Genomic DNA, 12886 nt, shown 5'->3' with positions numbered 1-12886 from the left:
GTGTTTCTGGCAAACGCCTAAATCCTCTCCTTTCATGTCATCAAGGCTCTGACTCGCCCTCGTCCTCCACACCAGAAGAGGCTGACACCGAGGATGATGGACAAGCTGTGAGTACCCGAGCAGTTTTTCGCTGTGTCGTTTGAGCATTTGTTCTTTCAAAAAGGGCACGTTTACGCTGCCTGCTGGGCCCCCCAATGCAGTTATTAATGGTTTTTGACTTGTGGGATGACATGCAGCCTCTGCCAGTCCCATACAGGAAGTGAGTCGTCGTCCAACAGCAGAAAGGAGATGCTTCCCAAACCCATCACCATAGTGACGAGTGAGTCGTCGGCTACCTGCTTCGTGCGGTCGGAAGAGTTTAGTTTTGGATCCAGCCACGCTGTCACCACTCAGACACCTGCTCAGGTACACCGTCTGCTCCGTCACTGGTCCTTCACTGTGATAACAAGATGCTCAAAGGAACAGACACATGTTGATGTCTCTGTGCGTGTTCGTGTCACTCCAATGAGGATTATTATAAGAGCGTGGTTCTTAAAGAGCGGTCTGGGAGCTGCCTCGGGTCCATCGGGGGGTTCCTAGCAAAGAACTGGTGATATTTCAGATTCATTATTACACATTAGAGGAATGAAAAGACATGGAAGGTGGGATGGTTGATTTTTTTTCTCCGTCTCCATCCTACAGCAGAGACATTTATTTATTCTACACAAAGTAAAAGTAAAAGCAGAACGACCCACTGACGTCCTGTAGAATGAAATCTTTCACGAGCACCTCTTTGAAACATGCAATATGAAAGCCTTCTGTAACTGCTGCACACAGCACACACTGTTCCTGACTCACCCTGTAATCCTATACCCTCTCCACAGATCCACACCAGGCCAGGACAGCACCAGCTTTCACAAATGACGGCTGTGTTAAACCCTCCAGCGCCCCCGCCCCCGCCTCCTGCTCCACCTACTCCTCCTGTGGGTCCCCCAGCTTCATCTCCTCTGTCCCCCCTCTCACCCACCATTTCTCTGCTGGAGGAGGGAGACCTGCGCAGCGTGGACCCGTGCAAAGACCTGTGGGGCTCTCGAGGTTATGAGGACTACAGACGGGCGAGCGCCACCAGGACTATGGTCGGGGGGCTGACCGGGGGTGTGGTTGTTGGAAGCGGAGGGAGTCTGCAGGACAAGTCAGAGCTGTGCGTGGTTCGGTTCGAGAAGGAGTTGGCGGGAGTGGGGACGGCAGGCTGTGATGTGACAGTTACCCTGGACAGTAAAGCTTCCCAGCGTCTGTCCTCGTCGTCGCCCACCTGTATGTCCATGCCCAACGCTGTGTCAGGCGTGTCCTCAGGTGCCGGCTCACCCCAGGAGACGGTCAAAGGCTCGCCCTCTCCCTGCTGCATCCACACCTCACTGGCCACGCCCCGGTCGCGGACTCGTAAGAGAGGAGGAGGGGCCAGCAGCAGCTGCGACCCGGGGGTAATCTCCCCCGACGACGACAGCCCGTGTCCTCAGGCTTCATCGTCATGCTCATCTCGCTGTGTGTACTGCCGCTCTGTTTTCAGCGCTTCGGAGAACGGGCGGGGCCGCTGCAGAGATGCCCCAGACCCGGCCCTGCACTGCCTGCGCCAGTGGACCTGTGTGTGGTGCGCAGAGAGTCTGCTCTACCACTGCATGTCGGACTCTGAGGGAGAGTTCTGGGAGCCTTGCTCGTGTGAAGACTCATTGGGGGGCCACCCGCACCCCCTTTGCTGTGCCCGCTGGTTGGCCCTCCTGGCCCTATCGCTCTTCGTGCCCTGCATGTGCTGCTACCTGCCTTTGCGCGCCTGCCTGCGGTGTGGGGAGAGGTGCGGCTGCTGTGGGGGAAAGCACAAGGCGGTCCGATGAGGCCAGGCTACGGGGTGGGCGGGGTTCTCTGGACCAAGGAGGTTTGGGTGTTGAGAGGTTGAGAGCACCTGTAGGGGGGGATGCAAGACAGGGAGCTTAGCAGGTGGAACAGTGCTCTCGGTAGACCCAGACCCTCTCACATGGCCCTCCAAAGCCCCACGGCCTTCCACTGCATTCCTCTCTTTCTCTTTTCAACCTGGGGCCTTCCTCACTGGTCCATGCCTGCTGGAGGTGCACTGCACTCAGACCAGGCTCTGTGGGAGTCATCTGGAGCCTTCATAGTGGATTTACTGAGGATTGGCTGATCTAGAGGTTAGCGGTCAGAGACTTTATCACAGGAAGATGGGTGGCAAGAGGCAACGATGATGTGTACACTGTTTCAAAATGTCTGTTTGTTTGTTTTTTTATTTAGAAACAAAAAACACAAAAAACAAAAGATGTTTATATATATGATTGTTATAATTTTAATTGGTATATTTTATTAAATGTAAAACATATTGACAGAATCCCCCCGATGGCACACACTATCACATACTCACAAACATGAGATCTTGGGGAAGTTATTTGTTTCATGTTGGCCTGTTTATCAGTCAGATGAACAGATGTCACCCTTTACCTCTAATTTTACCTCAGATGTTACTCAAACCCTGGTCGAGACATGAAAAAGAAGAAAGGGAGAGAGGTTTAAAAGAGCGTGAGCACGAACGAGTGCAGTCTTAAGGAAAGTATGAGCATCTGAGACCACTAGTGTTGTCTTTTGGTGAAAGTAGTAGACCACAGTGGAAGAACGGTTATCAAATGCAAAGGGACAATTATCATGAAGGGAAGTTGCAATGACAACCACAAAGACTTAAAAGTCATAATGTGATTCATTATGGTCCTTTTTAACCAAACACAAGGCTATTTTTGTTTTTCTGAAGTAAAAAAAAAAAAAAAAGAATGTGTGTCGAACATTAAACACCCTCACTTTACACATCTTTCCATGTATTTTCAATATTAACCATAGAGAACATCACATCCCACCCACTGTACTTGTTGAATCAGTCAAGGTGCTTACAACTGAGGCCTCTGAGCGAAGTCTATTCTACCTAACGTACACAACGACCTTACACACCCAAAACCCCAAAGAGAAACAAAACAGGACCCCACTGCTAACCAATCTGTAGACGTGTCCAGGCCTTTGAATGAGACGCCACCAAAAAAAAAAAAAAAGAAGTGCAATGAACAATGTATTGAAAGAGTATTTTTGTACCAGTCGCTCGAGTTAAGAAAAACTAAAACAGAAGTTGAAAAGTGTTGGAACTGGATACCGTAGTGTGTTACTGGTGTTCGATATCAAACAGAAAAGGGATAAACGGGAACACAAACTTGTCTTTGAGCAAGCAGCACGTAGCACACAGGTGTGACATTTAAATGCGCGTGCTGTGTAGACTGTTGACCCTGTGAAAAGAAAAAGGAGACACATTAACTTTAAAAAGATGAATGGCCCGTAGGCTCTTTGTTTGGGCACAGTGGCAGATGTGTTTGCTGAATGTTGCTTTAAGTATGAAGTAAAAAAAAAAAAAAGCTGCTATTTTAAGTCCTGTCCTTAAACCCCGAGTCAAACCTACGAGGTTGGTGTGGCAGAGTCAAACAATCCTACCCAAGGTGCTGAGGGTGCTAAAGAGTGTGTGAGGAAGGGTTTTTTTGTAAGTTTACAGCTGGGCTTAAAGATAAATTCACCCCGAGACATTAAAAAAAAAAATGCTTCTGGTGATGTACGTTGCATTTCTGTGTCTGTTTAGCTGATTGGGGGTATATTTTTCTACTGGCCATGGGTAGATTAAAAGCTATTTCCATCACAGCTCCAAAAGATTTTTGTTAACAGGATGTTTTTTCAAAAAAATCTTAATATGTCAGCGTAAACATCAGGGTTTTTTTTTTTTTTTTTTTGTGTAAAATCCCTCCGAATCAAAGAAGGGCCTTTTGTACAGCCTCCACTTTGCACCAGTGTTTAACAATCATGCAAGGTGAAATATAGTATTGACGAGGCTCTAATATCCCCCTATAACTGTTGTTATTGGTCTCTCCCGACTACTGAACACAACAATCTCACACACCTGGTTTCTGTGTGAGTTGTTGAGAAATTGTAAGAAATCAAGACAAGCAGGGTCGATGAGTGAGTAAAAAATGGGAACATTGATAAAGAAATGACAAAGAATAATCTTAAAAATAACTCATGAAATGCACTGAGCATCACAGAATGGTGATATCTTAACAGTGTACTTTAAATTAAAGATGGAAATACATACAGCGTGCTTTATGTATGAGGAAACCAGTGTTGAGCAGTGATGCTGCAGTCTCACGTCTCCAAAATAGAGGATCACCTCCTTGATTTATGGCAGAATGAACTTATCAGAAGCTTCACCAGAGTATTTACATTTTAATTTACAGCCAAGAACTTTTTATCCAAAGTGACTTAAAGTGAGTGAACTTGGCAGAAGGAGTTCAGAGTCAGGTCACAGGACTGCTGATGAACACAAACCCCTCGACCCCTCGCGGTTATGGGATTTACGTCTTCACTACTAGGACCAGCCTGCCGACAATGCTGGTCCATTTAGAGAGAAACACAAACTCAGTCTTCACTAGACTGCCATTCCCTGATCCTAAATTAACCCTATGCCCTCCCACCCTACACACACTATTCTGCAATGCGTAGAACTGCACACACACACACACACGTTCACTCGATGGTGCAGATATACAGAACTAGTAAAGCCATTGCACATTAGTTTGCTACTTCTGGTTCAGAAATGGTGTTAGAGTACAGTACTGACAAGTCATGCGATCACAATTGCAGCCCCCCCCCCATTCTTACATCTTAATAAATGTGCCTTTTGATTTGAGTAATCAATAACTTATGATTTCTAAGTAACTCTGTGTTAAGTACTATTTTACTTTTTTCTTTTTGGGGTTATTGATTTCTGCCAATGTGCATATTTTTTTCAAATGTACGTATTTATTAGTTTCAAAAGTAATTAATGAGATATTACCTGTTTTATTTATTTATTGAGATATTTATTCTGATTCTTTATTTTTTTGGAGACAGGTTTTTATCTTCCGTGCTGTCTTACTTCTGACTTTGTGCCAATGTGCTGCTTTGAGGTGTTACATATCGTGGGTTTGTATCATTATTAAACCCTCACTCTATATTTTAAAATCAGCGTCTACTTCTCTCTCACGTGTGCATGTCATTAACTCACTGTGCCTTCCCCCCCCCAAACACTGTATGCAAGTTGTATTCTCTAGTTGTTCCACAATGCTATCGAAGGAATCTATAAATGTGTTTCTTTTGTTTCTGGCCTTTAAATATGTTTAAGTTTTGGAACTGTTATTTTGTATGGAAGCGTATCGCATTCCCTTGAAAAAACTCTTTATTTATATTCTGTTTTTCTGAGTAATTTATTCTGTTTTTCGTGGTAATTTTTTTGTTTTTCTGAGTCATTTTTTCCTGAATTATCGAGATACTTGAACTCCCACGAGAACCTCCAACCTGCAGGGGACTCCCTGACTACAAAGTCCTCAGGTTCCTGCGTAGAGTCGACAAACTAATGATAATACCGTCTATATGACTTAAAGACAGGACTATCTCCCAGTGTCTTAAACCCAGATCAAAGTAAAACTTGATTGAACTAAACAAGCCGGTCGTGTTTGTTTCCATTAAATCGAGTTCTCAATAAAGGAATGAATGCGTCTGTTGTTTCAAATGCTCTCTAAACTCAGAAAAACAAACCAAAAAAATAATTTTCAAGTGAATGCAATACGCTTCCGTAATTTTGTGAGAGTAGTTTTTACAAATGTGAATATCTCCTATTGGAACGTAACTATGCAGAAGGCGATGGCACATACATCCAGTGACCATTAGAGGGAAGTAATCACACTTTAATAAAAAGTTCTTCAAGTACAAAAAAAGGAAGAAGAATGGTGACACAAGTGTTACATAAAAAAACTTTATTCGATAAAGTCACGTCTTTACTTGACAGAACAGAGTTGTGATTAGTTGTTGTCCTTTAGGTCGGTCACTTGGCAGAATACATGTGCTGCCTCTTATGTTTGAGGATCTCAGTGGAGGTGAGGGTCAGGTCTTCATTACAGACCTCGCAGTGATAAACTCTGGTAAGACTGGATGCTGAGGAGGAGCTGGCCTTTACACCTTCTGGCTCTAAAAAAAACAAAACAAACCACAACACATACTCACAGTTAGTCTCAAGTTATTCCTCTCTTTCAGACGTTTGAGTAAATCAGCTCCTGAATGTGTTAGAGTGATTTAAATGCCAAAATATACCTCAAAATAAATATCAACGTAAGTTAAATTCCTGACCTTCCTCCGCCTGCTGCTGTTCTCCAGCCGGCCTGCAGGAGGCCTCGTGCTGCATGCGTTCCAGTGGAGTCAGAGGCATGTAGAGGTCACAGTTAGGACAGGTCCAGAAAGTGCGTAAACACTCGCTGTAGAGATCCTTTGAGTCCTGCACAGCACAGAATGTAAAACACAAGGATTGATGAGACTTTGTAGTATTTTAGTCAGGTGTGGTGATTCAGTTTATTTTAAGTTCCACAAGGGAAGCTGAATAGTTTAATTCCAAAATAATATATATATATTCATTGAAGGAGACAAATACTTGAAACATAAATTCCATGAGACAGCTATTATATTATTTTGTTATCTACATAAAAAAAGGAAGGGAATATGGTTAGTGAATTTAACTCTTAATTAAGCCAATTAAACATCAGTTTTATTTAATTGTAACCTTTAAGTATGTCACCACTAGACACCCTGTTTTACAACGCCTGGATTCCTGGAAACAAATAGATACAACCTTACAGGGATGCCACAACGGCGTCTAAGAAATATTTAGAAAATACATCAGTAGCATCACCTTTAAAAGATATGGAACTGCTGGCTTTATTTGATTATACTCTGTTTAAAACGTGGCGATAAATAAAATGACGACGATTATGAACTGGTACTGTTCACCTGAAGTGACCTCTAATAAATACTCCACAAAATAAATATAATAGGAACTTCATATGCAAAAATGCGACGATTTGGCTAACAGTTAAAACATTTCTTTTCCATCTTTTTGTAACTTTAAGAGAACACTTTTCTAGACTGCCACTGCTTCAGACAGACTTACAGCCAGGCAGTTGTAGGTGAAGAAACTGGTAACACGCAGGCCTCCTTTAATGGGGTCCGGCTTGGCCTCGGCTCCTGGAAAAAGCGGGTTTAGATCTAGACCTTTGGTGTGACACAGCTCAGACTCGGGCTGAGGGCCGATGTACAGGTTCTGGGTCTGGAAAGCCGTGAGTCGCCGTAGGCTGTAACTGACCTGGGAGAAAGGGTAAGAAATACACAGACAGTACAGAAAGAGTATATTCAAGAGACTGTAAAAAGATGAATGAGCATCGGAGTCACAGAGAATGTCTGCAAAGTAGAAATGACCAATACAGACACACAGAGCACACAATATATATTCACGGTTACAGAGATGAGATCAGCACGTCAACCCTGCAACAGTACCTCAGTGTAGAGCAGGAAGCGGACCAGGCCTTCACTCAGCTTCTCCAGGACTTTGCGGGACACCCCCTGGACTTCTGGTCCCCCCATTGTGCTTTGTCCAAGCTGGGCCAACAGGAGGCGCTCCCACTCAGCCCTAAGAGTAAGAGCTGTGGACAGAGCCTTCAGGGCCTCCTCTGGCTGCCTCAGCTCCAGCTCCAGCCAGCCGTCTACCACCAGACGAGTACAGTCAGCGTTACTGTCCACAGAGTTTGCTACCAGCAGCAGAGCCTAGTGAGCACATGCAGACACAGAGAATTAATACTACTACACGATGTGTGAATGGACCACAACAGGGACTTATGGAATCACAATAATGGAGGGTATATTATGTAAATGGTTTTGTGACACATTATAACTATAGATTACATTATTCTAGTACTATATTCTTCCATTGCATTATCAAAGGAATTTCTGAAATTAATAAATCTTTATCTGTGGAATTAATAACAGAAAACTCAAAAAGCACCCTAGTAGAGTGATTAGTGATCAGATAAACCCAAAGACTGGATCATATAGGTTTACTGTTCCTATATCAGGTTATAATAATCCAAGATAATCTAAAAAAAACAAACATTTAGCGGTTTGTGGTGGAAACAAGGACCTTCAACATCTGGTACTAACTTGCAGTGCAGGAACACGCACACAGTTGGACAAATACGGCTTGTTGGTCTCCAACAGAGTGACGAAGGCTAGCAGCTGGTGTCTGCTGCTGTCCCTCCTATCAGGACCTTCAGGCAGGAAGCGGAGACAAAAAGGCAGAGACAGATGAGATATGTTAAGAGACATGCACAATAATAAGAGTGAAAGGAAGAGACATACAAAAGGAAAACACAAACAGACTCCATCAGTGGATCAGGATCAGAAAAAATGGCAGCCACTGTTTCTCTGTTTTCTTTTCTAGATTTCAAAGTAAGTAACTTTCAAAAAGACACATTTTTGGTTAGTATCAACCACAGCACTAAAGTGAAACAGAAGTTGCAAATAGTCTCAACAATTGAGTAAATATTTAAGGTGATTTATTCATAATTTATAATACTTGAATAGCAGTTGTTACCCATTTCTCTGGTGTCATTCTCGGGGACGTGTAACACCTCTGGGTCGCTGGCAAACACGCTGGTTGGGTGGATCACCACTCCATGCTTATTCCTTGTGTGAAACACCTAAACAATGTAGAATCAAACAGTGAAAGTGGAATATTTCACCCTACATCATTTCTTCAGTCACTATTGAAACTGGTTTACTGACACAAGGTTTCCCCCTTTGTTGTATCAGTATAAACTGGTGTGGGTGCAGCAGCAGGCACTCACCTGCTCAGAGTCCTTGCGGTTGGAGTTGTGTTCATCAGGCACTGCCAGCTGAGGGTAGAGGCCTCGGCAAAGCAGCAGCTTGAGCAAAGCCTGCTGGCGGGATGACATGTCCTGACTGACACTCACCGCCTCCTGCAGCTCTGACACATTGTGACGCAACTTGAACTTCACCTCCTGTTGCAGACAGAAGAGTGCCATGGGGAGATCAGTCAGAGTGTAATTGTCTCGAAATACACAAAGAAACAAACATATCCACCCTTGTAAAAGATTACTAGCCTCTATACCATTTATGCTGCCCTTTTACCCTTCATACAAAGATAATATCCTCTCCACCTTTTCTTCTTCTAATTAATTCTAGACCCACAAAACGTCCCTGTAAGTTTTTCTTCAAATTGCTGTGTAACAGTATTTAAACATAGATTTTATATACATTCATTTATTTGTTAATGTTAAATGTTGGTGGCGAGGGTGAGGGCTGCTTTGTAGCAACCTTTATCTGTGTTACACTGTATTCTGAGTTCACCTGTATGTCCATGTTCTGTTTTGATCCCTGCTTGTCCTTCTTGCCTCTGCCTGCTTGCTCTGTGTCTGATCCTGAGGAGAACTCTCCGTCCTGGCCCTCGTCCAGCCTCAGGACTTTACGTCTGCCGCTCTCCTGCTGTTCATGATCTCTCTTCAGCTGATGCAGCTTCCTCCTCTCAGTTAGCCTCTCCCTGCGCTTCCCACGGTCACTACCAGAGGGAGCACTGTGCTCTGATTCCAGCAGGCCATGGCTCCTCAACAATTCCTGTTAACCAGAGAGAGAGAGAGAGAGAGAGAGAGAGAGAGAGAGAGCTCATATTGTGAAAAAGTGTTCACATAAACTTTATTCATAAAATATTTTTCTGTGTCGGCGGCCTACCTTGAACTGTCTACGGAGGTTGACCATCTCATATAGCCGCTGCTCCTCCAGGCCTCTCCTCCTGCACCACTTCCTCGAGCCACTACCTCTCTCTCCCTTCATCTGTTGAGCCCAAAGATGAAGAGGTTCATATACAATGAAGGCAATCTTATATTCCAACTGTTACACTGTTGATTTAGTTTGTTTTAAATAGCCACTGTCACATAATGTTTCCCTTACTGACCTCCACCCAGGCATTGAAGGTGTTGAGCAAGGTGAAGGGGTCTCCCTGGTTGCTGTGCAGGGGCTGGCGGGCAGTGGCGCAGTCTGGGTTGTGCTGCGAACTGCGCAGAAAAGGTGACTGAACGCTGAGGGCTGCTGCCACTGTCAACACGGGCTCCACCAGGTTAAACAAAGAGCCCAACACCAGCATCTTCCCTGAATGAACACAAACACACAAACGCACACTTCAGATCTCACTGCTGGTTAAAGCTGCTACTGTATGTGTAGCACTTCTAAACTCCAGTATGTCATTGCCAAGTTAATTGTGATATTTTGTATAATTACTGCAAGTGAAACATCATGAATCTTACCTATGACCACATCAACGGGCAGTTGTGCCAGCAAACTACCAATAGAGGTCAGTTCACTGCGACCGTCTAGCGCTCCCTGCTCTTTCAGGTAAGTAACTGCAGTCTGAATACTAGAAGCTGGAGGTGGATCAATGAAGACAAAAGAAAGTGGATCTCCAAGACACATGCTCTTCATCTGCACAAACAAAACAGCATAAATAAAGCAAGAATTTAACGATGGGAATTCAAGAACTAGATTGCTAGCCTGCTTTCTACAGGATGCTGTTACCTGAAGAATGAGGGAGTCCAGAGCCACTCTGTGGATTTCTGGCACAGGATAAGGTGCGAAGGCATCGTAGTCAGACTCCGCGTACAGTCGGTAACACACTCCTGGACCTGTACGACCGGCGCGCCCTTTCCTCTGCTCAGAGCTCGCTCGGCTGATCCAGAACTCCTGCAGACGTTGCATCTTGGCCTTAGGATCAAAACTCATTTCCTTTACCTTTCCTATGAAAAAAAATAAAAAAAAACAATTCATTTATGTGGTTGTTGTTCTATGTCTGAGTCATGTGTTATTTTTTTGTATTTGTATTTTCATCATTGTAAGGATGGACTTACAAGTTCCGGCAAAAGTTAATCCCCAGCTAGAAACGTACTATATGTTCCTTACCTGAATCTACAACGAAGCGCACTCCATCTATTGTAACTGAGGTCTCTGCAATGTTGGTGGAAATGATGCACTTTCTCACCCCAGGAGGAGCAATGTCAAACACCTGAAGAATAACATGATGACATGAGAATTAGAACAGGTAAATAAACATAGCAAACATATCAGATTTCCTATTCTAATCCAAACAAAGCTGACTGTGCCTTATCCTGCTGGGCCAGTGAGAGTGTGCTGTGCAGCGGTAGGACTATCCAGCGACCTGTGTGCGTGGCATAAACCTGACAGGCCTCCTGGATGGTGGAGATCTCCGCCACACCGCTGAGGAAGATGAGCAGGTCGCCGCGCTCCTCGAGAGGGTAACGTTGATCGATGCCCTGGAGGATGCGCAGGTACGGTCTTGGATCCAGTTTCTCTGAGCGTGAGGGCTGCTCCTCAGGTGGAATGGGCTGGTATATCACCTTAATACAGGAAACAAAGACAAATTCATTGTGTATTTTATTTATTATGCACTGATTGAATGGCTGATACATTATTCTGTGGTCCTTTGCAGATGCACTGTCCGTGATCACTGCCGTCCTCCGCTCACCTGTATAGGAAACAGCCTGCCCGGTACCTGCAGCACAGGAGCACTGCCGAAATAGTCAGAGAAAAGTTTGATGTTGATGGTGGCCGACATGAGGATGAGACGCAGGTCCGGGCGGTCGGTCACCAGACAGCGCAGGACCCCGAGCAGGAAGTCGCAGTGGAGGTGTCTCTCGTGGACCTCGTCCACTATCACCACCTCGTACTGAGCCAGCGTCCCGTCCTGCTGGATCTGTCGGAGCAGCAGCCCCTCGGTCAGGAACAGCAGTTTGGTGGCTGTGGTCCGGGTGGTCTCAAAGCGAATCTGGTGCCCCACCTGCAAAAATAAATAGTTTTTATTACTTTATACAAATGTTACCTGTTCGATTCCCTGGCCCTCGACACTAGAGTTCAGGTGATATCTGCAAATGTCTTACGTGCTTCATTGTAAGTGGGGTTTTTTTTTTATGGTCTGGCCAGTGCTTCAACAACTGTGTTCATGACAAACCTTTGAGCCGAACTGATTGAGACTCTCAAAGCTGACCCTCTTTGCGAGGGAAATACAGGCAATACGTCGAGGCTGAGTGCAGGCTATGTGGTTGAAGCCGGCTGAGAGAAGATACTGAGGCACTTGGGTGGATTTCCCACAGCCTGTGTCCCCTGCCACCACAACCACAGGGTGAAGTCGCACCAGCTCCACTATCCTGTCCCGGTACTGGAAGATGGGCAGGTTCTTCTGCTCCCTGCGAAGCTTGGCCAGTTTCCCAAAACTCTGCCTCTGGCTGAAGTCCAGGAAATGCAGGAGAGCCAGCCGGCAGTCCGAGACCTCCTGGCTGCCTGGACCTGAGGATCTCTGCTTACTTCTGTGGTCTGACTTCCCCAGGCGGTCCTCGATATCCCTGGTGCACACAGACACATTAATCCGGTAGCGAGCGTCGTAGTCTTTAGGAAGACCAAGCTCTACTTTTCCAGTCTTTCTCCGGTCTTTCCCCTCCGCTGGGTCCTCTTTCCGGCTGCTTCCTGACCCAGACATGTCCCTCTTTGTTTTAAACCTCTGAAAGCGGTCGAAGAAAGCCCAGAACTCTTTGTGCTCCTGGCTGCCCGCCTGGATGTAGTCGTGCTTGCGGAAAAAGATTTCGTCCAGCTGTGCTCGGCAGTGCGGGCTGTCCCAGTCCCAACTCCGACTCCCTCCGCCACCATGTTCCCCCCTCAAACCTGAAGTCCACATTGTTCACAGGTCAGCGAGCACACAGCAGGAGTTTGAGAAAGGCAGAGCAGTCGGTCCTTAACATTGTTTTCAACTGCTACACGTTAAATTATTAGACGATAATATTTTACGACTGGAAGAAAAGAAGAAAAAACTGAAAACAAACACGGCCGCGTCTGCTGAGAAGAGCTGGGGAACAATAATACGGGGAGACCACTTCCGCTCCGT

At 45.3% G+C, this 12886-nt stretch overlaps 2 protein-coding genes across 3 annotated transcripts in view; one reads left to right on the top strand and one right to left on the bottom strand.

Moving 5' to 3' along the window:
- Positions 1-5067, top strand: part of spred3 (sprouty related EVH1 domain containing 3) — a 7755-nt gene extending 2688 nt beyond the window's left edge. Inside the window, exons 4-6 of one of the 2 annotated variants that reach the window (XM_051397124.1) lie at positions 46-107; positions 247-405; positions 864-5067. In XM_051397124.1, the coding sequence (XP_051253084.1) occupies positions 46-107; positions 247-405; positions 864-1868 (1226 nt within the window). In that variant the 3' untranslated portion in view covers positions 1869-5067. Of the gene's footprint in view, positions 1-45; positions 108-236; positions 406-863 lie in introns of both variants that reach the window. The other variant, XM_051397125.1, reaches the window with a different exon arrangement.
- A 776-nt stretch (positions 5068-5843) lies between these two features.
- Positions 5844-12872, bottom strand: dhx34 (DEAH (Asp-Glu-Ala-His) box polypeptide 34). Its single transcript, XM_051397122.1, has 16 exons — positions 11960-12872; positions 11477-11788; positions 11094-11348; positions 10894-10996; positions 10513-10730; positions 10245-10419; positions 9896-10089; positions 9673-9774; positions 9295-9558; positions 8772-8945; positions 8519-8624; positions 8086-8192; positions 7426-7692; positions 7043-7234; positions 6229-6373; positions 5844-6069 (listed from the first exon to the last, which is right to left on the bottom strand). The coding sequence occupies exons 1-16, from the start codon at positions 12677-12679 to the stop codon at positions 5927-5929; spliced, it is 3477 nt and encodes a 1158-aa protein (XP_051253082.1). The 5' UTR covers positions 12680-12872; the 3' UTR covers positions 5844-5926.
- Between the last annotated feature and the right edge of the window lie 14 nt (positions 12873-12886).

This window comes from Dicentrarchus labrax, unplaced genomic scaffold, assembly GCF_905237075.1.
Source record: "Dicentrarchus labrax unplaced genomic scaffold, dlabrax2021, whole genome shotgun sequence".
NCBI lineage: Eukaryota > Metazoa > Chordata > Actinopteri > Moronidae > Dicentrarchus > Dicentrarchus labrax.
The sequence above is the reverse complement of the archived record's forward strand: the minus strand, read 5'-3'. Positions and strand labels throughout refer to the sequence as shown.

What these genes read in the sequence shown, in the direction of transcription:
- dhx34 (XM_051397122.1), bottom strand. Translation starts at nt 12,679, where the DNA reads ATGTGGACTTCAGGTTTGAGGGGGGAACATGGTGGCGGAGGGAGTCGG. An exon ending in GCGCTTCGTTGTAGATTCAG is followed by an intron (nt 10,731 to 10,893) that starts GTAAGGAACATA and finishes TTTTTTTCATAG; the next exon opens with GAAAGGTAAAGGAAATGAGT. An exon ending in GCTTCCTGCTCTACACTGAG is followed by an intron (nt 7,235 to 7,425) that starts GTACTGTTGCAG and finishes CCTTTCTCCCAG; the next exon opens with GTCAGTTACAGCCTACGGCG.